The sequence below is a fragment of the Syngnathoides biaculeatus genome, chromosome 4 (genome assembly GCF_019802595.1).
Source record: "Syngnathoides biaculeatus isolate LvHL_M chromosome 4, ASM1980259v1, whole genome shotgun sequence".
Classification (NCBI taxonomy): domain Eukaryota; kingdom Metazoa; phylum Chordata; class Actinopteri; order Syngnathiformes; family Syngnathidae; genus Syngnathoides; species Syngnathoides biaculeatus.
Window position 1 is genome coordinate 17,568,215 of NC_084643.1, and position 27,323 is coordinate 17,595,537.

The following is a 27,323-nucleotide window of genomic DNA, read 5'->3' on the forward strand; positions in this document are numbered from 1 at the left end:
GAAAAATCCAGAAATCACAATGTATGATTTTTTTTTTTTTTTACTATTTGTTTGATAGGGCTGCAAATAAAGATTTGAACACTTGTCTATCAGCAAGAATTCTGACCCTCAAAGACCTTTTAGTCCACCTTTAAAAGTCCACCACCCTTCTATGTATTATCTTGAATCAGATGCACCTGTGACGTCGGTAGCTGCATAAAGACAACTGTCCCATACAATCAGTAAGACTCAAACTTGTAACATGGCCAAGACCAAAGAACTGTCCAAAGACACCAGAGACAAAATTGTATGAATCCACACGGCTGGAAAGGACTACGGAGAAATTGCCAAGCAGCTTGGTGAAAAAAGGTCCACTGTTGGAGCAATCATTAGAAAATGGAAGAAGTTAAACATGACGGTCAATCTCAATCGGAGTAGAGCCCCATGCAAGATATCACCTCGTGGGGTCGCAATGATCCTTAGAAAGTTGAGGAATCTGTCCAGGACTACACGACAGGACTTGGTCAATGACCTGAAAAGAGCTGAGACCACCGTTTCCAAGGTGACTGTTGGTAATACACTAAGACATCATGGTTTGAAATCATACATGGCACGGAAGGTTCCCCTGCTTAAACCAGTACAAGTCAAGGCCCATCTTAAGTGTGCCAATGACCGTTTGGATGATACAGAGGAGTGATGGGAGAAAGTTTTGTGGTCAGATGAGACAAAAATTGAACTTTTTGGTCATAATTCCACTAACCGTGTTTGGAGGAAGACAAATGATGAGTTCCATCCCAAGAACACTATCCCTACTGTGAAGCATGGGGATGGTAGCATCATGCTTTGGGGGTGTTTTTCTCCACATAGGAGAGGACGACTGCACTCTATTAAGGAGAGGATGACCATGGCAAGGTATTGTGAGATTTGGGGGAACAACCTCTTTCCCTCACTCAGAGCATTGAAGATGGGTCGTGGCTGGGTCTTTCAACATGACAATGAACCGAAGCACACAGCCAGGAAAACTAACGAGTGGCTCGATAAGAAGCATATACAGATTCTGGCGTGGCCTAGCCAGTCTCCAGACCTAAACCCAATAGAAAATCTTTGGAGGGAGCTGAAACTAGGTTTGGATCTTACTCTCAAACGTTTAATGTATTTAGAAACAGAACACGATAATGACTGGTTCATCTGTATCTTCCGTCATTTTTGTTTGTGTCCATTATTTTAAAAATGAATACACAATTAACATTATGTGGGCTACTTGTTAACAGGGCCATCAAGACATTAAATGCAGTTCAGCACGAAACTTTAAAGTAAAACAGTCAACATTTATCAGCAACAATGCATTTCTTTTCTATTTTGCTTAATCAATCATTTGCAATATTTTACAACATATTTTGTATGTCGTTTTTTAAACTTGAGTTGTTAAAACATCTTATAACCAAGTGGGAAAATATTTTCTGGCTAAGGTGTGTTATTGAGCTGGAAAAATGTGGTGTACATATAATGAGAAAATCATGGATAAAATGTTCTTAGAAGAACTACCTTTACACAGCATCTATAATAAAGGACGTGCAGTTTTATTCCTTCTCATTGCAACTTCTCCAAAAAGACTACTGCTAAAAAAAATAATGTTCCTTGTTTTATTGTTATATATGTGGCATGATGGGTCACTGGTTAGCACATCTGCCTCACAGTTCTGAGTCCACCATACTCTTGCCCGTTCGCGCTTCACCGTCGGCGGCTTTGCATATTCATAGATTTTGCTCTCAAAGTGTGGTTATTTTTTTTTTTCCAATATCTACCATATTTTCACAGCCATAAGGTGCATTTAATTCTTAAATTTTCTCCCAAATAGATAGGGCACCTTATAGTGTGCGCCTTGTGTGCTCACCAAGTTTCAGAATTTCTAAGTGTTGTGTGACTACTCCAATGAAGTACAACCGTAACATCATATTGTTAGGTTGCCTGTTAACGTGTATTTCAGCATGCATGGAAGCTGCTGTACTCTACCGTACAGGAGCGTCTCCCAGCATGTATTGCACCACTAAGGATGTAAATAGCATTTGAAGTGCATGTTTTGTGCCAATTATTTCTTCAGTCATTGTTTACCTATTTAATTATTTGCCAGTTATACTATTCTGTTTGTAGTGATGTGATAAGATATTTGCTTATACTGTCAGTGTGTGGAGGAATGTAAACTTCTTTTGCTTACAGATGTAAAATTGTTTCTCAGTGCCTTGTGAGCCCCACCAGCATGCATGCTAACACATACACTACCGGTAGTTTGCATCATGGATGCTATGTACCCAGTGTGTTTGGTTGTAGTTAATTGAAATAGTCAATTGAAAAAACATTTACAGATTTTGGAACTTTGTGCACACATAAAGCATGTAGTATTATAATGTGCCCTGTCCATTTGGGAGAAAATTCAAGACTATTAAGTGCACCTTATGGTCGTGAAAATATAGTGTATGTGGGTATTTTGGCATTGGCATGGGCATTTTAGAACAGCATCAATTATTCGAAGATTTTCAGGTTTCACCGGGGGCGAAGGAACATAACCCCCGTGAATAATGAGGGAACACTATATCCGGATTCAAATCCAGCCTGCCCTGCATAGGGTTTGCATGTCCTTCAGTACCTGTGTGGGTTTTCTCCTGATACTCTTGTTTCACGACACATACCAAAAAACATTTTCATGATAGGTTGACGGAAGATTAAATTGTCCGCAGGTGTGTGTGTGTGTGTGTGTGTGTGTGTGTGTGTGTGTGTGTGTTAGTGCAGCTGGTTGTTTGTCTTATGTGAACGTTAAGGTCAAAATTCCTTTGTTTTTTCTATTTATTAAAGAGATATGGATTTCAGATCAAAAAATGAATACGAGACAAATGTCAGAATTCCAGCTTTTATTTCATGTCAGTTACATTGAGATGTTGAAACAACTCTGGACAGGGAACTTTTGTTTGAAGCCACCTACTTTTCAAATGAGCAAAAGCGTTGGTACATAACTTTCTCAGGCCTTTTATATTGATCGCTTTATACATTAGACTCTGCTTGTTTTTGTGTTTCAACTCCGAAAACTGTATTTGCTGTTCAGCAAACAGGAAGACAGGAGAGATGTCTATGGGGAAAAAGATAACCTTTGTGAAGCTGAAAGAAGAGGGAAAGTCAATCGGACCTATTTCACAAATATTGGATACAGCCAGTTCAACAATTTGGAATGTCCTGAAAAAGAAACTATTGGTATACAGAGCAACAGACACCAAACTGGTCGACTAAGGGTATCAACAGCAAATGATGACAGAAATCTTGCGAGAGCTGCGAAGAAACACCCAAAGACAACATTGAGTGACATCACTGCCAACCTCCATTGGGAAAAGGTGAAGGTATCACAATCCATTGTGCAATGTAGATTCACCACATAATGCAACCCACTCATCAGCAAAAAGATTGGATTTAGCAAAGGACAGAGTTGAGACTCCAAAGCTGGGGGACTGTATAGGTACTGTGTGATTGGCCTGCTGTCCAGCTGTCATGACCAGAACACGGAGTTGACCGCAAATTCACGACTCACAAGACTCAGGAGCAGTTTGGGAAGTGTCTTTATTCAGTCCGATGTCAAAATACCAGCAGGCAGTCCACGGGGGCAGCAGTAGTAGAATCAACAGGCGTAAGAAGCAGGTCAGGAGGGAGTTGGGAGTCGGTACAAGGTGACATTGTTGGCCATACATATATTACTTCTTAACTATTTATTGACATGGTCTTGCCGGTCCCAGCCCTGGCTGTGCAGGTCCCCTACACACCTGCGTTGATTAGGAAGCGTACATCTGCGTCTCATTGGTGATAATGAACCCTAGAATAGGACCCAACGAACGGTCTGGCTTTGCCAGATCGTTGCCATCCATGCCTCGTTCCAGCCCTTCCTTGTTCCTGATCCTGAATCACTGTGTACCGACCTCCACCTGTCCTTCGACTAACCCCATAAGCTTGACGCTCGTGATACTGCTGGTCTCTCTAACCAACTCTCTGGCTTACGACCTTGGAACGAATAAAGACCTTCCTTTAACTGCCTCCCTGTCTACCAAGTTGTGCATTTGGGTCCACACTCGAGTTCTCGCTATGACAGAACGATCTGGCCATTACAAGACCCAGCAGGAAAGACTCGGCGTCGCCGGGAACGACGCCAGGCAAACCGCCTGCCAGAGGACCAAGCATATCCTATCTGGGTAGCCTCCATGATGTCATCCTCTTCTTCCTTGTCACACGCAGCACCGCCTGTGTGTCATGATTACGTCCCAACCACGACCCACTCACCACCTTATATTTTCTTGGACTCTGATTTTTTTTTTTTTTTTGAGCTTGAGGAAGACTTAAATTTATATGACCGTCTTCCTGACTGCGATTTGGATATGGACTGTGAATTTTCTCTCCCTATCTTTAGTCCCAGTCAATTTGTTTCACCTCCCTGTGTTTCCAGCTCCCGAGTGCCTTCGCCCGGTAGGTCCAAGTCCTCTTCCTCCAATCCTTTTTTGGGAGCCTGCTTGGCCATCTACCCGGGTCCTCCGTGTGGCGGCCAGACGAGACGCCCAAGCAGGGTGCCTCCTAGTGCCTCCCGCTGTGCGGAAACCAAGACACCGCCATCATCCAGCCACTCCTCACCGGCAACGACCAAGCCAACAGACCTGGAGCGGATTTCGAAACTTCCAGCCCAGAGCGAGGAGGCGTATGCAAATCCCAAGGTGCAGCAACTTGAGAGTTCCCAGGTCTTCTATCACAAAATGCGGGCGGAAATAGAGCGGCAGAGTGCCAAACTTGCGGCCCTCACGGCCCAGGTTCGGCGGTGATTAGATAACCGGCCGAGCTATGCCGACGTCGTGGTTGCAACAGACTCGCTGCTTACCCACGCTCATAGTGCGATGGCAACTGACCCTCTATCGAGCCAAGTCCATGTTGCGGTGGCAATAGACCCACTGCCACGCCAACGTCGCGGTGGCGACTGACTTCTTGACAAATCACGCTCACGCCGCAGTACCAACGGACCCGCGACTGAGCCAAGTTCACGTTGCTGTGGAAACGTATCCGCCGCCTCGCCATGCCCATGTCGCGGTTTCAACAGATGCGCTGCTGACCCATTCTCATGCCACGGTATCCATCGACAACCTTCCGAACTTAGCTCACGTCGCTGGTGGCAACAGATCCGCTGGCGCGTCACACCCACGTTGCAGTGGCGACAGACTTCCGGGCGAGCGTCGAAGTAAAAGGGTGGAATTGGCGATCGAAGATAAGCCTGTCTGAGCGCCTCCAATGTGTGTTTTCCCAAAAAACAAAACACAGAAACGAATTGCAGAGGGCTTCAGTTCAGGGGATGGAATGAATTCAGATAAAGATGAGGCAAACTATTTTCCTCCAGTTAAGAGGCGGAGGACTTTATCATTCCTGTCGCTCCATGTTGTTCCCAAGAATGATCTTTTCATGCCCCCTAGTTTCTGCCAGTTCTCCTTCAGGATCCCTGTCTCTGAGCCAGTCGGATTCCGTCTGAAGCAGTCAACTCTTGTTCATGGGCAAGCACCCAGTTCAGGTGTGCAAAGTCAAACACCGAAAGAGCAACAATGCAGCATTCTGCGGGCTGTGGGTTTTTAGAAGCCACTCTCCAAATCCGCAAATGGCTCCGCAACCGCCTCATGTTCCTGTCCAGGTGGCGGCGACAGCTCGTCGGCATCCTCACGTTCTTGTCCAGCAGGCATTGACGGTATGACGGTCCCCTTCGTTCCAGTACCAGCGGCGACCGACCCACGGTCGCCCTACGCTCCTGCTTCGACGGCGACTGGCACGCGGCCGTTCCACACCCGTCTCGACCACAGATATTCTTGCGTCTCCCGTCTCGACACCGACAGGTATACAGCCACCCCACGCCCGTCTCGATGGTTGCCACCTCCCTCTCCTGCTTCAATGGCGACTGGTCCGTGGCCGTCGGAGGGCCATGCCACGACGACCACCGATCTTTGGCTGCCCCCGGTCCTAGCCTCGGCAGCGACCGATTTCAGGCCGCCTCACGATGAAGCCTCGGCAGCGCCCGGCCCCTGGCCACCCCACGACCTAGCCTTGGTGGCGACCGGCCCCTGGCCGCCTCACGACCTAGCCTCGGTGGTGACCGATCCACGGCTGTCTCCCGACTGAGCCTCAGCGGCGATCAATCCCCAGTCGCCTCGCAACCACGTCCTGGGGGGGTCTTCGTCCGGAGCAGTCGCATGCTTCCGTCTGGTTCGTGGTTCGCTGTTGGGTTCCTCTTTGAGGACGTCCACCCGAATCACCCCGTGGGGACCCTGGTGCTTAGCGTCCAGGTCGACCTCCTGACCTGCCCCGCCGGACGCCTCGCTTTTGGTGGCCTGGACAGCCACCAGGCAGACTGGAGTTGGGGGAGTGCCCTCCCCCGGAACCCTTCCACCCGCCCCTGGACATGTTTTTTTTGTGTGTGCATGAGTGTGTGTTTCTTTTGTTTAGGCATGTCTGGGATCCCGCGCCTTAAAGGAGGGGTACTGTCGAAGGGCCTGCCGGCCCCCGCCCTGGCTGTGAAGGTCCCCTACACACCTGCGTTAATTAGGAGGCGCACACCTGCGCCTCATCGGTGATAATGAACCCTAGTATGTATAGGACCCAGCGGACGGTCTGGCTTTGCCAGATCGTTGCCATCCATGCCTCGTTCTAGCACTTCCTTATTCCTGATCCTGAATCCCGGTTTATCGACCTCTACCTGTCCTCCGACCAACCCCGTAAGCTTAATGTCGTTGATACTACTACACTCTCTGACTGATCACCCGTGTACCGATCCCCAGTTGCCCTCTACGCCTGACATCCTGGTTACCGCTGCTCCAGTTGACTGCCTGCCTGAATCCCAACCTTGGAATGAATATACACTTTTTCCGAACTGCCTCGGCGTCTACGGACTCCTGCATTTGGGTCCTCCCCCGCACCGATGGGTCGTGACATTTATAAACATTTTTATAATATTTATGTACATTACTTTTTCTAAATTTACCACGCTGGTGTGCTTGGCCAGAGTGGCATTGACGAGCAGTACTAATCACCTGTTTTCATGAGCCGCAGAGGAATTGGTTCCTTAATTCCTAATTTAAAATCCATAGCCCAAAGTGTACAGCTTGCCGAAAAAAAGATACTGTACCTAAAATAGCATGTCCCAGACTTGAAAGAGCTATGCCACTCTCTTGCTCTCTGCATATTAGATAAAACCCATCATCACATGGCCACCACTTCAATGCCCCACATTCAACATGGTTACCACGTGGGCACTAAATTTAATTTTTTGGAATTCCATCTAGTCCTCTTGTATATCTGTGACCCAGAATTTAACCTGCTCTATTCTTCTGCAACTGACAAGCTTTGTCAACAGCATTTTGAGTGACAAATGGAAACTATTTTTAGACATTGTTCAAACCCAGCGATCCATTTGATCTGATATCCGTTATACTGGGGTCTATTTTATTCAGATTCCAGTGTGTGTGTGTATGTGTGTGTGTGTATATACATACATTCATTCATCCATCCATTTTCTTAGCCACTAATCCTCACAAAGGTCACAGGAGTGCTGGAGCTAATCCCAGCTGTCAATGGGTAGGATGCAGCGTACACCCTGAACTGGTTGCCAGCCAATCGCAGGGCACATGGAGACAGACAGCAGTCACACTCACAATCACACCTAGGGGCAATTTAGAGTGTCCAATTAATGCATGTTTTGGGGATATGGGAGAAACCGGAAACCGCAGTGCCCGGAGAAAAACCACACAGGCATGGAGAGAACATGCAAATTCGTCACAGGATTGAACCCTGGTCTGGTCAGAGACTGTTGATGGGCCAGATGCGGCTGTATGACAGAGTTTGTCCAAGGCTTCATTAAAATAAAAAAATAAATGAAATTTCCAATATCCAGTATGTTACAGTGTTTTTGTGCCAAATCTATTCATTTACCAGGAATTAACTTTTTTAAAAAAATAAAGTAACTGTTTATATTAAGACATCAACCAAAATCTCATCATGTAGTGACTTTGAAGATTCAGGTTTTAGCATATTTTATTCATACTTCCCCCTCCATAAATGTAAATTGCAGCTATGGGATATCATTTTTGGACTTATGTTAAAAATATACATTAGTGGTTGAATGATTGGAATCAATCCATTATCCTTGAATTCAAAGTTGCACCCTCCTGTTTTTCAAAGTGTATTAAGGTGATTAATAATGCAATTACTGTACATTATATATTAATGAAGAGAAAATCCATAACTAGCAACAATAAACAGACTCGCAGTTCCATTTAATTCGTTCTCTCCATGTGAATCAAATGGTTGTTACTGCAAAAAAATGAGGACATAAAGATATCTAATGTAAGGTGGCCTGGAAGTGCAAATACTAACATTATATAAATATATTTCAAAATTTGAGTGACTGCAGCGATAATCATAGCTTTTAAAAATTTCCACCAGCAACCTTCAATATATCCTTTTTTTTAAACACAAAAAAACACACTATCATTTATCATCTATCATCATCTGTTGCATTTTACTCTTAAATGACGGGCATTCTGAGTAACAAATAATGAAGTGCGTTCTTACATCCAGGAAATTAATTAAATTACAGTTACTGAATCACACTATCAAGAGATGCTTTCAATGGGTTGTTTTTACGTGACGTGCCTCGAACGGCAGCCATTTTCGATCCCTGAGTTCCGTTACTCATACATACAGAAGGTGAATGACATTGTTTCTAACTGCATTTATTGAAGACGCGACCCACAGCACATCAAGCCCAGACTGTCTATTAGGCACACACACATCATGGAACTCAGGACTACGTCACAAAGGTGCAGTATTGTGCCCTTGATCTTTTACTCTATGTGACAGAATCCATGAAGGAGCATTTACCTGTATGCTAACACGGAAAACGAAAGGCGGTGGAATATTTTTTTTTTTTAATATCGGGGCAAACTCCATTTATTCATTTTTTTTTCTAAAAGTAAAACCTGAGCAAAGCGAAACGTTTATTATTTGTTTAAAATTTGATGTCAATGACAGAAAGACAAAAGAATAAATAAATCCAGTATTTCACAAAATTCTCGAATCTTTCAATTGACTAACAAAAAAGGATCTTAACTGTAATGTTGGCCTTCTGAAAAGAGTATCGATTAAGCTTCTTAGCTCGGCGATACATCATCACGATGGAGGTTGAGATCGAGCAGCACGATAGCAGCGTCGTGCAATCGTCCACAAAGCCAAGTCTCCATGAAGCATAGAGCCTCAGAATGTCCAATGTCTTTCGTCGGATGCGTTAGACAATGTCCCCGCTCACGCAGCCAGACTTGTGTACTGGATCTGGAGGCTTTGAAGAGCACACTGACTCCCAACTCTGGAAAAAGCTTCAGCGAATTGGCGAGAATTGTCGAAGAAAAGTCAGAAGAAGGCTGTCTGATGGTTAGAAAGCCCTCTCTTGTGTACTTGAGTCTCGAGACGCCCGTGAAACACAAAAACACAAACAGTAATGGGGACCATCCACAGGCTACAACACTGGTACGCGTTTGGTAGAGAGGTTAAATGGCGGTGCGCAGTGGTGTGTGCGTAATTCAGCAAAAAATGTGACGTTGGCGAAACCAACCCATTCAACACTGACTCTTTTCAAGAAATCATGTGTAGGTAATCATAGATGGAGCATAAACATTCATGTAATCTCGTCACTTGCTAGATTAGATTACTAGATTTACAAGTCCTAGTCAGTGTTTGTCAGGCCTCTCTGTATCTGCCCCCCAGGAATTTAAGTCCAAATCCTTTCCCTATGACCTTTGTGGGGGCACCCATTTGGCCATTTATCCAGGACCCCCATGGGGTGGCCAGTGGGGGCGCCCAAGCAGAGCTCAGTTTTTGTCCTCCCGTTCCATTCCACAAAAGTCACATCAACCCAAACCATCTCCCGGGTCACCTAGCTCTCTACCACCCATGTTTCCTAGTTCGCCTTCTCAAGTCCCTGTGCACTCTACCCCCTTCTATCCACTCCTACCAAGCCTCACTGGCAGCAGGGAAAGAGGCAATTGCAGTCCCCGTGCTGGCTTCCCAGAAGGTCACCATGGAGCTGCCACCTCCAGATCATGTTCCAGCGGAGCTCGACCAGCAGCTGCCACCTCCATCTTCTGTGTCGGCGGCACCCGACCAGCAGCCACCAAGTTCAGGTTCTGCTCTGGCGGCACTTGACAAACGGCTGCCACCCTCAGTTCCTGTGGCGGTGCTCAACCATCTGCCGCCCGGTTTCCCAGTTGCCTGGCTCCTGTTTGCCATTGGCTGTGTGATAGTAGACATCTGCCTGAATGGTCCCATAGAGACCCTGGAGGTTGGCATCCTTGCCGGCCTCCTTAACTGTCTAGCAAAGCACCTCACTTTGGGTGGCCTGTGAGGCCACTGGACTGACCCTGATGGTAACTCTTTGCCCTTTTCTGGATCCCCTCCTGCCCACCCCAGGTTGGTGACTTTGTTTTGGGACATCTGGGATGCATTCCTTGAGGGTGGGGGTAGGGGGGGGTTACTGTCATGTTCTCAGTTCATTGGGTTGGGTTGGTTTTGTTTTTCCTGTGTTGCATGTCTGTGTGCTGATTTTGTCGGTTATGTCCACCTGTTCATGTTTGCCCTCCTCCCTTGTGTTGACCAATAATCTCCCCCCAGTCACTCATGTCTTGTCCAATGTTGTCATCAAGCTTTATTTATCTTGGTCTTCTTTCAGTTCTTATTGGTTTATTGTCCTTGTCATGGGTTGCTTGTTTCTCATTGCATTTTTGAAAGTCATGTCAATTTTCTCATTTAGATTTAAGATATACTTTGTTACTTTGAATATTTGTGGTTATTACGTTAAGTTTTTAGAATTAAAGCTTTTAGAGATCCCGCTACTTCTCCCTTGACTCCCAGCTTCCCTACATTTGGGTCCTTCACACCTTCCCGTACCTTCCTCACTCTTTCACTAGCCCTGACGCTACAATACCAAAGTAACTTATAGGTTTCAGTTAGCACTCAGCTATAAATAATAAAATGTTTACCTTATGTACATGTATATATTTTGCTGTGTTGTGAATCCATGTAGAATAATACATGATTTTCATTTTTTGTAATTCCTCTTAAATAAACTGAGTTTTCCGCAATTAATTTCAGATGCACCTGTATGCCTGCATTTTTTCTTTTTTTTTTTTGGCACATCATGTTGTCTTTCTCATCTCTACTTAGCACTGAGATCGACGAGGTGATGCTGGTAAGCCAGGGAATTTCCCTTGAAGCTGGCAGCCACCAGAATGTCTTTGTTGTCGACTGACACCAAGCTGAAGGCCCTTGGAGCTCTGATGTTAAGTTCCTGGAAGGGCTGAAAGCGCTGAGTGAGATCATCCCACAAGTACACTCTGGAAAAGGAGAAATCACTCCCAAGGATAAGATACTGACGAAGAGATACTGTAAAAGGATACACTACCATCGAGCCACGAGAGGGAAGAGTTTGGATTTCAATGAAACGCTGACCTTCCCAGCGGAGAATCTTTGAGTCACCAATGAAGCGAGTAAGACAAAGGTAAAGCGCCTTTCTAATCCGAAAGTGCTTGACCATCTGCACGTCAGCTTGCTCTGTGATTTGAGAGAAGAAATCAAATTGCTTCTGGCCTCGGTTCCACTGGTAAACCACTGGTGGCTGAGTCGCACTGGATAGAATGAGGTGAGGCATTCCTCCAACATCAAGGAACTCCACATGGGTATCACGGTGCCAAGGATGGAGGGACTGGTGGGAGTAAAAACCATTGCTGTTCCATCGATAAATGCTGGTTGAACCAGCCTTCGAACTGTCTGCTACTACAAAATACCATTCAGCATCCAAATGGAAGGTCTCCACAAAGTTGGGCTTCTTCACTCGAACTGTGTCAATATCTTGGATCTTCACAAAACGAAGGGGGTCCTCTTCCCATCTGCAATTTTAAGAAAACCTACAGGTTGTCAGATAAGCTCCTGCTAATCACACCAATTACGCATACGGTATTTCTCATGACAAATTCTCTGTGACAAATTGTAGTATGTCACCTGTCTTCTTTTGAGACTCTTACTGCCCCACAAAAGGTCAGGAAACATATTTAAAAAGTGAGGAAAAAAAACAATATAGAACTTCCACATGGCAGCCGCAGTTTGAAGAGCTTACTTGTAGATGTGAGATCCACCAAAAAGTTGGGCCACAACTATATAAAGTATGTTGTCTATCACCACTGGTTTGCAGTACACCGCTGAATGAGCTGTACACACATAGAACAGGTAAATGACTGTCAAACAGAAGGATGTAATCTGTACATATTTGTCGCTATAACTTACATGTAATATTATGAAATTTCCGAAAGGCCGTTTCTACATGATCCCACACATAAAGAGTGCAGAAACCTGATTCAGGTTGAGCAAAGGCAACAAACTGATCTCCACAAAACTCATAAGACTCCACAGACACGGACTGGAAAGTAAATCTTTTATAAACAGCGAAATCTATAAAAAGACAATACAGAGAAGGATAGCCAATCATGAACTAAGAACTTGTCAGGATATTGCTCTTAAAAAAGATCACGAAGTTGAAACCTCCACTGATGCAGTTGAAGTCTCTCGGGGCAAGGTCATGGAATCTGCGACCCTGGAATTCAAAGGGACTTGCACAGTAAATGGGAGGAACTGAAGTATTGGTCTTTTCCATCCAGTCAACCAACCACTTGATCTTACAGTCACAGTGGAACGCGTTTCCTCGAAGGTCTCTGAAATCAATGAATAAAGACTGAATCAATGTTTGTCTCACTGATTCAGCAAGTCAGCTTCGTGGCCTGGGTGTGGTAGTGCATCAAACCCCACACAGAGAGCTGCATGACAGGTTCATTGCCAGCTCCAACACTGATACGAATCAACACTTACAAGTCTGTGAGGAGATCCAGATGTTTAAATAGATCCCTAGGCAGCTGTTGCAGGTTGTTGTTTGAGAGGGATCTGAAAAAGTTCAATTGTTTATTAAATGATATATTTGTTTGCACAGCACTGCTTAATTCTAGATTGGAAATATCAGATGATATCACAAATGCTGTTGTTACATTTACAGGTTGTCAGTTGTCTCCTTCCTACATATGGCAGTAATTTAAAACTCGGTCTGTTCTATCAGTGATTTACGCTAAAGCAATGGTAAAAGTCATTATTTCATTGAATATACAATGAAAAACACTTCTCCATAAATAGAAAACAAGTAGCCGAATAACTGCATGTCTATCTTCTTCCTTGTCACACATGACAACATATTCTTACGTCACATCCTATTCCAAACCTCAATATGTCATATACCAGGACCAAGGTACCTGTATTACAAAAAGAGCTACTTTATAGTGCCAAATGCCAGGAAAGATGACGTATACTCACAGATGCGTCAGAGATTTTAGTCCTCGGAAGGCATACTTGGAGAGAGTTTGTACTTCATTATTCTCAATGAACCTGGGATAGAAAAACAAGTCACTTTTATGGCACATGAGATCAGCGTAGACCAAATGACAAAAAGCAACTTTTAGGAGCTTGTTAAAAAAATGAGTTATTATTACCTACAAAAAACTCAGCTTGCTGTGAGGAATGACTAAATTGGTCAAAATGTAGCTTGTGAAGACAAATGGAAACATTAAAAAAAAAAACTCCTGATTGATACAATGTTATCTGTGAACTTTCACAGATTGATTTGGCAAATCAAACAAATGACAGCATGTAATGCAACATTTCATCCCCTGGTATCCTTGCTTTGCCTTTTGGCGAGGCTATACACAGACTATACAGTATGCTGTGGATTAATTTGGTTGTAGTATTTGGATTTCTGTGAAAATAGAATGAAAATTCACAGCAAGGAGCATTAATGATAACTAATTGTGGCTTGTTGACTTTTGTTTGCAGTCATTCAAAGACTAATCAGTGTCATCTTGTAAGTGGCCTCCAAAATTAAATAGCGTAATCAAAACGCCACATTTGTCATGCATACTGGATGTCTGTCACCACAGGTATTATGATTTATTCTTGGCAACTCATCATTTACTGATTCATCCATCCAACCATCCATTTTCCTAGCCACTTATCCTCACAAGGGTCCTGGGGACAGCTGGAGCCTATCCCATCTGTCAACGGGTAGGAGGCAAAGTACACCCTCAACTGGTTGCCAGCCACAGGGCAGATCGAAACAAACGGCTGCACACACAATCACACCTACGGGCAATTTAGAATGTCCAATTATTGTTGCATGTTTTTTGGGATGTGGGAAGAAACTGGACTGCCCGGAGAAAACCCACGCAGGCACGACGAGAACATGCAAACTCCACACAAGCGGGTCCGGGATCGAACCCGGGACCTCAGAACTGCGAGGCCAACCCTTTCCAGCTGTACCACCATGCCATCTTACTGATTCAGTAAATTATAAATAAAGTTTATAAATAAATCGAAGACAACTTGTTGAGAAAAGATTGCAAGTGCTTTGTCTCATATTGATAATACATGTCAAAATCACAATAAAATAGTTAGAATGCAATGCACCAGTAACACGTCAAGAATAGTCAGTCTGAGATGATGTCAACAATTGTACCGAAACATATACAATTCTCAAAGTCTGCAGTTGTTTTAAAATCATTGTAATTTACTCACAGGTACTGCAGATGAGACAGGCCAGCAAAAGCATCATCCGAAATTGTGGAGAATGTGTTTGAGTTCAAGAGTCTGCAGGAATAATAACAATTGTGAATGAGAAGCAATACCGAATGAATAAAATACAGCAGTACAAAGTAGTTTATACAGTACATTGGAAAAACATGCAATTAACTCCAGTACATTTTACTGAACAGGAAACAGTGAAGTCCATACAACACCTAAATTTTGTTGTCAAAGTCCAGACTTTAGAGAGCCCCTGTATATTGTGTAATTCAGTACGGTGGTGTTAAGTGTAATTTAATGCTAAATTTTAAAAAAAGGAAAAAAAAGTGTATTTCTAATGTCATTGTAGTCAAGAAGTATTGTAATGTTCATTCATATTAAATCGTATAATGCCATCACTCAATATAAAAAAAAGAGATGTTGGCGCAAACAAATGCAGACTTACACACAATAGTAAGGCAAACACTCATGGCTGGATATGACAAATCAGCCTTTGTCAGGACACAATTGAGGCACTCAGTCATCAGGGATGACACAGATACAGAAACATTACCCCTATTCCTGCTATGGCACCACTGTTGTCACCACTGTCAAACGCCATTCATTTCAAGTGGTTGGAGTCTTTTCCGTGTCACAGAGAGGTAAAAGATAGATGTACAGTACCTTGTGAAAGTATTCGGTCCCCTTAAATTTTTAAACCTTTCGCCACATTTCAGGCTTCAAACATAACGATATCATTTTTTTTTGTCAAGAATCAACAAGTGGGACACAATTGTAAAGTGGAATGAAATTTATTGGATATTTATTTTTTTTAACAAACAAAAACCTAAAAAGTTGGGCGTGCAATATTAACACCCCCCACCCCCTCCTTGCATTAACACTTTGTAGTGCCACCTTTTGCTGCAATTACAGCTGCAAGTCTCTTCAGGTATGTCTCTATCAGTTTTGCACATCGAGAGACTGAAATTCTGGCCCAGTCTTCCTTGCAAAACAGCTCAAGCTCACTGAGGTTAGATGGAGAGCCTTTGTGAACAGCAGTCTTCAGTTCTGCCTACAGATTCTCGATTGGATTCAAGTCTGGACTTTGACTTGGCCATTCTAACACCAGGATATGTTTATTTATGAACCAATCCATTGTAGGTTTGGCTTTATGTTTTGGATAATTGTCCTGTTGGAAGATATATCTCCGTCCCAGTCTCAGGTCTATTGCAGACTCCAACAGGTTTTCTTCCAGAATGGTCCTGTATTTAGCTCCATTCATCTTCCCATCAATTGTAACCATCTTCCCTGTCCCTGCTGAAGAAAAGCAGGCCCAAACCTTGAGGCTGCCACCACCATGTTTGACAGTGGGGATGGTGTGTTCAGGGTGATGAGCTGTGTTGCTTTTACGCCAAACATATCATTTTGGATTGTGGCCAAAAAGTTTGTTTTCAGTTTCATCTGACCAGAGCACCTATTTCCACATGTTTGGTGTGTCTCCCAGGTGACTTATGGCAAACTTTAAACAAGACTTTTTATGGATATCATTGAGAAATGGTTTTCTTCTTGCCGCACTTCCATGAAGGCCAGATTTGTGCAGTGTGCGACTAATTGTTGTCCTATGGACAGACTCTCCCACCTCAGCTGTAGATCTCTATAGTTCATCCAGAGATATCAGGGGCAACTTGGCTACATCCCTGATCATTCTTCTTGTTCGAAGTGAAATTTTAGTGGGACGGGCAGGTCTTAGTAGATTTCTAGTGGTCTGATACTCCTTCCATTTCAATATGATTGCTTGCACAGTGCTCTTTGAGATGTTTAAAGTTTGGGAAATCTTTTTGTATCCAAATCCAGGTTTAAACTTCTCCACAACAGTATCTCGGACCTGCCTGGCGTGTTCCTTGGTCTTCATGATGCTCTCCGCACTTTAAACAGAACCCTGAGATTATCTCAGAGCAGGTGCATTTATACAGAGACTTGATTACACACAGGTGGATTCTATTTATCGTCATCAGTCAACATTGGATCATTCAGAGATCCTCACTGAACCTCTGGAGTGAGTTTGCTGCACTTTTCAATTTTTTATTTGTTCAAAAAGTATAAAATATCCAATAAATTTCATTCCACTTTAGGATTGTGTCCCACTTGTTGATTCTTGATTAAAAAAAAATAATAATAATAATAATAATTTATCTTTGTTTGAAGCCTGAAATGTGGTGAAATATTGAAAAGTTCAAGGGGCTAAATACTTTCACAAGGCACTAAGCTATGAAGAATTATTTTGCCCTCTTCGATTTTATTTCCTCTTAGTCTCCCCACTTTAATATTTGAGCTCATCAAACACTCGTAAATGTCAGACAAGGACATCCCAAGTAAACAAAGTTCTGTTTCAAAATGGCAATTGATTTTATTAAGGACAATAAGTATTTAAAGCCAGTTAGACCTGTGTGAAAAAGTACTATCTATCTTATACCATATTTTGGAAAGCTGGGTTTATTTTCACTGCTCTCACCCAAATCTCATTACCTTCAGAACTGTTCAATCAAGAAATCGTAATCTAAAACCTGTTTGATCAACAAAGCCGGCCAAAGGCTCTCAAATGGTACTGACAAAATGCTACAATTCCACCCCAAAATAATTCAGTAACAGATGACAAGGTAATTGGCAACTATCAGTCTGGAATAGGTTTGCAGAAGCCATTCTAAAGCTCGAGGATTTCGATGAAAAAAATGTAAGCGTGATTATCCGAAAATGACGAAAACAATGGTGAACTTTTCCAGGGGTAGCCAGTATGCAAAAATTATCCTGAGAGCACAGAACCGACTCATGTAGGTCACAAAGGAATTTAGGACAAGATCTAGAGAACTGCAGCTACACTTTGCCTCAAGGTTAGTGTTTATGATCTAAAAATCCAACATGCTGATGGTAGTGAGAGGGTCTGGGGTAGCATTCAACTAAAAGATCTGGACGACTTGCTGTGATTTATGCGACCATGAATTCTCCTCTTTACCAGAAAATCCTGAAGGAGACTGTTTAGTCACTGGTTCATAACCTCAAGCTGAAGTGAACAACAATCCAAAACACACCAGCATGTCACTTTCTGAATGGCCATAAAAAACAAAATGAAGGCTTTGGAGTGACATAATCAAAATTCAGACTTGAATCTGACTGAAATGCTGTAGAATGACCTTATAGAGCTTATTCATTATGAAAAACCCTCCATTGTATCTGAATTCAAACAATTCTGCAAGGGAGTGTAGCCTCAAATATCTCATCAGAGGTGTGAAAGACTTGTCAGTTATAGAAAATGCTTGATTTCAGTTGTTACTGCTTAAAGTGGACCAACCAATTTTTAGGTTTCAGGGCCTTTAGTTTTTCACGCACAGTCAGGTAACTGAATATTCATTTTTCCTTAAAAAAAACTGAATGTAATATTTACTGGTGTTATTTTTCTCTATTTACATTTGTTTGATGATCTTATTAAGTGAGGAAACTATGCAACAAAATGAGAATTTCAGAAGGGGGCAAATACATTTTCAAGACACAGTGTCATGAACTTAGAGGAGTTGAACCCAAGAGCAGGCAGGCAGATATAATATGAGGAAGAGTCTATTGATGGAATGTAAAGGAGGTTGTCCTGGATGTGTTGGCAGGTGGGGGCGTGTGTGGATGGCAGGCAGTAGACTGAATGGATGGCTGCCTGTGTGGCAGGAATGATGTGGGTCAGGAACACAGGGAAGCAGTAGGAACAAGGAGACACAAGAGTTAATGAGGAAACGAGGAGTTGCAGGACTTACTGAGTAGGTGGGCTGAGGTACCACTCGGAGAGTCTGCAATACTTTGGCGAGCATCTCAGTAAACAGGCTGACTGCTATACATCAGTGGTAATGAGGCAATTGATGACAGATGTGACGAACGGAGAGGCGAGAGAGGACGCGCCCTCCAGGCTCCAAATATGGAACTGCACCGCAGAACATAACAGTAACACTCCCACATGAGCCGCATAGAAGTCATCCAGGAGAATGGGGTTGAGGGTAAGCTCTCGATAAATCCAGGACCTTCTCCTCTGGCCCATACCACTCCCGGTCAACAAAATACTGGGATCCCCTCCGTGTAGGCTGCACGTTGAGGATGTGTGACACAGAGAAGGCTGGACAGATCGGCCTATGGGCTCAGGGTGAAGGTGCAGACAGGTTTCAGCAATGAGATGTGGAAAGTGGGATGAATTTACAAAGACTGAGGTAGTTTCAACTGGACGGAAGTGGGATTGATGATTTTGGTAATGGGGAAAGGACCAATGTAATGCAGAGTGAGTTTACGGGACTCAGTCTGAAGTGAAAGGTCTTGGAAGGAAAGCCAGATGGACTGACCCACCTTGTATTCGGGGGTAGGAGAGCAATGTCAGTCAGTGAGCTGTTTGTTGTGTGCCACATATCGGCTCAACGCTGCCTGAACTTCTTTTCACACTGCACTGACTCTCTGGAGTTGATGTTGAACGGTAACAACTGCTTCCGCCTGATCCATTAGATTGAAAAGTGGGGGTTGGAAATCATAGTAAGCCATGAACGGGGACATACAGATCAGGTGAGGAATGTGCTCCATGAGGATAGGTTGTACGCAGATACACAGTGAAAAGACAACTCCAGGGATTGATTAGATCACTCTATCTGGCCATTGGTCTGTGGATGTAACCCTGAATACAGACTGGTCGCTGCACCCACCGCCTTGCAGAATTCCCACCCAGACCTGCTAAGAAAAGTGTGGACCTTGATTGGAGACATTGTCAATGGGTATTTCATGGAATCTGAAGACATGCGCAAGCAGATTAGCAGTTTCCAGGCCAGAAGGGAGTTTAGAGAGGGCTAAATTGTGGAGATACTTGTAAAAGCGATCAACGATTGTGAGAATAACTGTTACCTTTTGAGGGGGGCAAGCAAATTGGGAAGCCCATGCCGATTTGAGACCAGGGCCAGCTGGGAATTGGCAAGGGGTGCAGAAGATCAACTGGGGGCAGTCTTCCTTCGGGCGCAGACATTGCATGTTTGGACGACTTAATGGGAGTCTTGGATGAGACCTGGCCACCAGAAGTTCTGTTGAATGAACTGGGTGTTTGGGAGATGCCAAAGTTTCAGGTTAACTAAGAATCACTGGCCCACCAGAGGACTTCTTAATATCCGGAGTCCAGCACGAACAGGTGATCAGGAGTCCTGGTCTTGAGATCTGGTTGGTTCTTTTGGGCCTCCTTGACCACCTGCTCGATCTCCCATGCGGCTATACCAGTAAAACACGAGGGCGGAAGAATGGTTTAGGTTTCTGCTGCACTGGAGGGGTATGAGTGGATACGGGAGAGGGCATATCCTTTGGTGTTCTGGAAACTGGGACAGAAGGAGAGACTGAAGTGGAACCAGCTCAGCAATATTGCCCAGTAAGCTTGTCAGGGGTTGAGTTGTTAGCTGTACAAAGGTCAGCAAAGTTTCTGTGGTCAGTCCAAACAACGAAGGGCTATTCAATCCCCTCTAGCCATTGCCTCCAACTCCCAGTGCCCAGATTATAGCCACGTTAATGATTGGTGATGCTGTAAATTTGCTCTGCGGGGAATAGTTGATGGGAGAAAAAAACACACAGATGTAGTTTTTGAGTTGTGGGGTCCCGCTGCAAGAGGACAGCGCCACCACCAGAGTCCAAGGTGTCGACCTCTTTCATGAACTGAAGTCAGGGTGATGCAGAATGTGAGTATTGGTAAACAGTGATTTGAGGTACTCAAATGCTTGATAGGCTGCTGGGATCCACTGAATGGGAACGTGGATAGATGTGAGGCTGGTAAGGGATAAGGGCGACCTTGCTGTAGTTGCGGATTAGTCAATGGTAAAAATTGACAAATCCAAGGAAGTGTTGCAAAGCTTTTGGGTTTATGGGAATGGGACAGTCGATGATTGCGTGAATCTTGGCGGGGTCTGGTTGTAATTAAATTTTCTGAAGATAGGTGGAATTCACATTTTTCCGGTTTAACGTATAGCCTGTTCTCGAGAAAGTGCTGAAGGACTCACCATACATGGGTGTGGTGTTCCGTCAGGGGAGTGGGAAAAAATAAGGATGTTGTCAAAGTACACAAACACAAGCTGTTTAACATGTCTTGGAGGACAGCTGTAATCAAAGTTTGAAAAATGGCAAGGGCAGTGGTTAACCAAATTGACTGTGAGGGGTACTGAAGGCAGTTTTCCATTCATCCCCTTCTCAGATATGAAGGAGGTGATAAGCATTACGGAGGTCTAGTTTGGTGAAAATCTGAGCATCACACAGGGGCTCAAACGAAGGGTCAATGAGTGGAAGTGGAGAATTGCTTTTCACAGTCATGTCATTTAGATCTTGGTAGTCAATGCACGACCAGAGAGCAACATCTTTTTTTTTTCCATGAAGAAGAATCCAGCGCGTTCGGTGATCAAGAGCACTGTATGAGGCTAGCAGTTAGGGAGTCTTGGGTGTAATCCTCCATTGCTTTCTTCTCCAGATGGGTGAGTTTGGAGAGTCAGATGGTGGGGTGGGTGGGAAGTGGAGCTCCTTGCAAGAGGTCAATGGCACCGTTCTACACGTGCTGGGGGAGGAGCGTGTAGAGAGATTGCTAAATCCTTGCTGAATGCTGGTGAGAGATATCATGATATTCAGGTGGAATTTATGAAAGGTCCAGTGTGGCAGCAGAAGGTCATAGGTCTCGAGGGTGTAACGTCGGAAAGCAGACAGTGAGAATGACAATGAGGACTACATCCTATGACTGATAAATGGGTCCAGTCAGTGGTGGGTTTGTGAATCTGGAGCCAGGGAATGCCAAGAATCAAGGGGGCCTGAGGGGAAGGAATAACACAGAGGGAAATCCTTTCACAGAAATTGTTGGAAATTGCAGGAGGCAGACCTCGAGGGAAGAGGGAAGAGAGGTTTAGCTCATCACGATACTCTGGAGTCATGGTGAGCCTGGTCTTTTGGTCAGAGAGGGTACAAGGAATTAAAAGGTTCAGGTTGACCGCAACAAATGCATAGCCGCTGTGCATTTGCTGTGGAAAACCGCTGTTTTTGCAATTTGTATGGGTTCCTCGGATTTATGGAGTGTGATGAAAGTGCGGAGGGCGACAGAGGAGGCGGATGCGCAGCTGACGATGTGATCCTTAGTGTGGGAGAGTGTTTTCGCGAGTGGACCCCCTGCTCACTGATTCTCTCACAGAGCCTATTATTGAAGCAGATGGCAGGGACAATTAGAGCCTCGAGAGAGAGGAAGGCTCATCCCGGAGAGCGAGCTTGTCTTTAATTTGGTCAGTGAGGCCATTAGGGAAAATTCCTCTATGCGTTGCATCATCCCACTCGCATTTGCCAGCAAGAATAGTCGGCGACGGACTTAGCACCCCGAGAGAGCGAGAGAAGACGATGGATGGCTGCTTTGCCCTTGGCAGCTGGATCAAACACATTGCGGAGTTCATCGGAAAATGAGTTGAAAGAATGAAGGACCGAGGAGGAGTTATGCCATACTACAGTAGACCATTTTGCTGCTTAACTGCAGAGAAGATTCGTGATATATGGTACTTTGAAATGTTCAGTGGTATAAGGGATAAGATCTGAATTTCACAGATGACACCACGGTAATCGGCCCCATCAAAGACGGCGACGATTCTGTGTATCAACAGGAAGTGGCAAGAATGGAGCTTTGGTGTGCTAGTGTTGAACACCCTAAAGACTAGAGATGATTGTGAACTTCATGAGGCATCCTTCACCGCAACTACTCCTGATGCTGTCCAATTGTCTCGTGTCAACCGTTGAGACCTTCAAGTTCTTGGGAATTACAGTCTCAAAGGAACTGAAGTGGAAGATGAACATCAATTCCATCCCCAAAAAAGCCCAGCAAAGGATGTACTTCTGAGGAAGCACAGCCTGTCACAAGAGCTGTACAGACAGTTATACACAGCGGTCATCCAATCAGTACTGTATACCTACATCACAGTCTGGTTTGGGCCCACCACAAAGAAGGACAAACTCCGACTGCACCACTCTACCCACTATTGAATGAAGATTTGCATGCAACTCGAACTAGGTCCAGAGGGGGTAGGATCCTTTTGGACCCTTTACATCCTGGCCTCCAATTCTTCCAGCTCCTTCTGTCAGGAAACCACTACCGATCAATGCAAGTCAAAACTAGCAGGTGTTTGAACATTTTTTCCCCTCTGGCAATTAAGTCATTAAATTTTTGATCAGCGAACCTTTTTTTTTTTTTTCTGCTTTGTACCATTGTTGGGACACACCCTCACATCCTGATGGTCCAATCAGTATTCATATTAGTAATATACTTTGTAGACTATCGCACGATTCGTCACTTTAAACTACTCCCTTTGAACAATTGTCATTGCACTGCTCTATAACTAGAACCGCAAACAGGTAAAGGCACTCTGTACAAGGGTAACCCAATGTGAGACATTGACACACACTTATCTCTTACCTGTTTTAAATAAGATTTTACAACTTACACTTCTTCTGTGACTCTTATAAGGAATAGTTCCGATAAACAGAAATGTCTCTTGTTCTTTGTTCTGAATACCGGAGAAAAATACCTTGTGTGTTTTTACACACATGGCCAATCAAGCTGATTCTGATAACTGTATGTTTGGAGATCAAACACTAGAATTTCAATAAAAACTGGCTAAATGGACCAAGGTCCCCAGAGTAGGACTTGGGACCTCATGTCTAACCCTGGATATGAAGTTCTTGTACAGAATGCGAGGTGGTTCAGAGGCTGCGAGCTCAGGAGGACTACGTAGAAGAGGTGGGTCGGTTTTCAAGCAGGAAGAAAGAAGGATATCTGTTGCCTGAGGGAGTGTAATGATTCCATGAGTTCCTGGAGGGTCCATTCTCGTTTATTCAATTCATACACTTACAGGAACTGAAGTAGGTGAAGTTGTGAGAAAGTTCCTTCTGGGATTGTCGTAAATGCTGCATTCACTATCGTCCTGTGTAGACAAACAAGGACATACATTAAACTGGGTTTTTTTTGGGGGGTCTTTTGCATCTGAGGTACTCAATAACGGAAATAATATGAGCCACTGAATTTCTTTTTGAAAATCAATTCATTTTACTGTTATTTGAATTCTTGGGCATTCATATCCATCAAAAAGTAACTTTTTATTGGAAAAAATATTCTAAAACAATATTTTTAACTTGAAATGCCAAAATATCTTAACCTATAAGAGTCTGAAATGAAGTTTCATGTTTTCTGAAGATTACATAATTTGATTTAGAGGATTTTCCTGCTTCCTTGCTTAAACTGCCTTTTCCATGAAAATGGGTTTATTGATTCATTGGGATATACAGTAGTGTTCAAAATAATAGCAGTACAATGTGACCAGATTAATCCACATTTTCAGTACACTTTTTCTTGCTACATGTCAAACAAAGTTACCAATAGGGTCAGTAGATTCTTAGAAAACCAACAAAACCCAGAATTCATGCTATACACACTCTTAATGCTGTGCAATTTGTTTAAAGGGTGTGTTAAAAAGTAGCAATAGGTCAGTCAACCAGTGAGGTCATCAATTTTGTAAAAAGCACGTGTGAATCAGGTGGCCTCTATTTAAGGATGAAAGCAGCACCTGTTGAACATGCATTTCTCCTTGAAAGCCTGGGAAAAATGGGTTGTTCAACACATCATTCAGAAGAACAGCGTACTTTGATTAAAAATTTGACTGGAAAGTGGAAACCTTATGAAGAGAGACGCTATTCAGCTAAAATGATCTTGAATGCTTTAAAATGGAGAACAAAACCAGAGACACGTGACACAGACCAACCATCAAAATGGATCACAGAATAACAGGAATGGCAAAGGCTCAGCCAATGATCAGCTCCAGGATGGTCAAAAACAAGCTGAAGTTACCTGTAAGTACTGCGACAATGAGAAAACGTGTGTGTAAAGTTAATCTACTTGCAAGAATCCCACACAAAGTCCCACTGTGGAAAAAAAAAGACATGGGCAGAAGAGGCAACAATTTGCCAAAAATTGGCAACTGGGGAGAGAAATGGAGGAACATTTTGTGGACTGATGAGAGCAAAATTGTTATTTTGCGGTCCAGGGTTAAACAAGACAGACAGTTTGTGAGATGGCTCCCAAACTCAGAATTCCAGCCACAATACACAGTGAAGAGAGTGAACCATAGTGGTGCAAGCATCATGATATGGGCATGTTTCTCCTACTACGGTGTTGGACCTATAAATCCCATAGCAGGGATCATGGATCGGTTTGGATATATCAAAATACTTGAAGTGGTCCTGTTGCCTTATGCTGAAGAGGACATGCCCTTGAAATGGGTGTTTCAACAGGACAATGACCCCAAACACTAGTAAACATGCAAACTCTTGCTTCCAAACTAACAAAGTTAATGTCTTGGAGTGCCCAACCAAATCCCCAGACCTTAATTAAATCGGAACTTGTGGGGTGACATCAAAAATTTTGTTTCTGAAGCAAAACCAAGAAATGTAAATGAATTGTGGAACGTTGTTAAGGAATCTTGGAAGTGGAATAACAGCTGAAAGGTACCACAAGTTGGTTGACCCCATGCCACCCAGATGTGAAGCAGTTATTTAAAAAAAAAAAAAAACTGTGGTCTTTCAACTAAATATTAGTTTAGTCTTTCAAAGGATTGGTAAATCCTAGAAACAAAAAAGTTTGCACAAAATAATTTTGAATTTGTCAACTACGTTTATTTTTTTTTTTAACACAACCCTTGAAACAAATTGCCCAATTGCACAGCCTTAAGAGTGTGTATATCATGAATGCTGGGTCTTCTTGGTTTTCTGAGAATCTACTGCATCTAAAGGTAGGTTGTTTGACACGAAACAATAAAAGATATACTGAAAACGTGAATTAATTTGGTCAGTCACATAGAAGTGCTATTATATTGAACACCACTGTATATGCACTTGTATTCGCAAAGTTTGAAATGCAATACATGTGTGCAATTGTGCCACTCACAATTTTTGTGACGCTGTTCATATCTGTACCATTCTGCACTTTCGTCTTTAAAGTGGTTAAATGAATCGTTTCAACAGATCATGACCTATTGCTCAGTCAATAAGGATTTCCTTTATTATTAATGCAAACATTTTTTAAATCTCTTTCTATTTAATCAGACTGTAAGCATGGCTGTTTAAGACTGAAAGTCATTCACCCATGTAAAAGCAAGGTTGCATAAAATAGTGCTATTTATTTTTTCTTTTATAAGTATTTTTTCTGTTATTGATCCAACTAAATGATAATCACCCACTTAATGGGGGTAGATTTTACAGGCAGGGTCACTGTTCACAAGTGTGATCTCATGTTGTTAGGTTTGATTCCCAAATGATTACCCTTTTTTTCTAAAGACACGTTATGTCCTTCAGTTTGGAATGTCAAGAAGGATTACATATTTTCCCAACAGGCACATAGAACTTAATTTCTTACTTCTGTGTTGAACAATGAGGTCACCTTCTGTCCTCTTTTGAAATCCTTGTGTACCACTGGCGTCGACATCACATGAACATGTAAGCTTTCAACAAATCCAGCCCCTTCCCCTTGCAACAAGGCTCAAGTCTTGTTTCATTACATTGAGTGAATCTTGGAGGAAAGGATCTATTTCGAAGTGCATTAAGATTTATGACTGCGTTCCATATTCAGCACATGGCAGGAATGTTGGCATTATTATACACAATAATAAGTATTACACAATGTAATAAAATAGAATGCTTTGTTTTCTCAGCTTGCGCAAACACAGTGCATGCCTTTAACTCCTCAGGCCATAAAGCAGGATGACATCACCGATGTAGTTGTATACAGGTGTGACTTCATACAAGTGCAGGAAGAATATGGTTTCAACTCACAAAGAAATGATCCCAGGTGGGAAGCTCTTTGGTATTGCCTTTGTATCCACACAGAAGGCACTGTCTTTGGTGCACGAACAGGTCGCAGGACAGCGGGGTATCTTGATGACCTTTTTTGTGTTTGTGTCTCCTGGCAGGCAAAGACACAGACACAGAACCGACAAGTAGATCACATTGAAGCACCTTGGTCCAAGCTCCATCATACTTGAGCAGAAGGAGAAGGGGAAATTCCGTGAAGAGGAATCAGGTCCTGTGTTGGGAGACAATGCCGAGCAACCCAGCACTAACACTGAGTGCAGAGTTGAGACAGAGAGAAAGGGGAGGGGGGGTGACCGAGGGGGATTCCTGTGTCTCCTTCGTGGGTGTGGGTCCGTTGCAGTTTCCCTAGATCCATCTTCTATGCTGTGAGAGTCTGTGCAGCATGAATGATGAGAAATGATGCTTTATTCTACTGGGACTTGAAGACAGTCACACTGAATTATTTAGTTTCACTCAAAAGTACAAAACAGTGCTGAAGGCAATCTTATGCAAGGAAAATACATTTGCAGACATCCATCCATCCATCCATCCATCCATTTTTTGTTGTTCTTAGGGTTCTGGGTGAACCAAACCGATTCTCACGTGACTTTGGGTGAGAGGGAGAGTACTCCCTGGAGTGGCTGCCAGTCAATTGCAGGGCACATACAGACAAACATCTGTCCACACTTCTATTCATACCTAAGAACAATGCTGAATCTACAATTCATCCAACCGGCTTATGAAATATG

The 27,323-nt window shown here is 43.4% G+C and overlaps 1 protein-coding gene across 1 annotated transcript; it reads right to left on the reverse strand.

Moving 5' to 3' along the window:
* Nucleotides 1-11,104: 11,104 nt before the first annotated feature.
* lgi3 (leucine-rich repeat LGI family, member 3) lies at nt 11,105-26,759 on the reverse strand. The gene is made up of 9 exons (XM_061816562.1): nt 26,557-26,759; nt 23,586-23,657; nt 14,689-14,760; nt 13,435-13,506; nt 12,943-13,014; nt 12,619-12,788; nt 12,364-12,528; nt 12,197-12,287; nt 11,105-11,969 (listed from the first exon to the last, which is right to left on the reverse strand). The coding sequence occupies exons 1-9, from the start codon at nt 26,757-26,759 to the stop codon at nt 11,240-11,242; spliced, it is 1,647 nt and encodes a 548-aa protein (XP_061672546.1). The 3' UTR covers nt 11,105-11,239.
* Between the last annotated feature and the right edge of the window lie 564 nt (nt 26,760-27,323).

Coding starts and splice junctions, on each gene's coding strand:
- lgi3 (XM_061816562.1), bottom strand. CDS start 26,759: ATGATGGAGCTTGGACCAAGGTGCTTCAATGTGATCTACTTGTCGGTT. Junction 13,507..14,688: donor CTGTCTCATCTGCAGTACCT/GTGAGTAAATTA, acceptor TTTCTATCCCAG/GTTCATTGAGAATAATGAAG. Junction 11,970..12,196: donor GGTGGATCTCACATCTACAA/GTAAGCTCTTCA, acceptor TTAAAATTGCAG/ATGGGAAGAGGACCCCCTTC.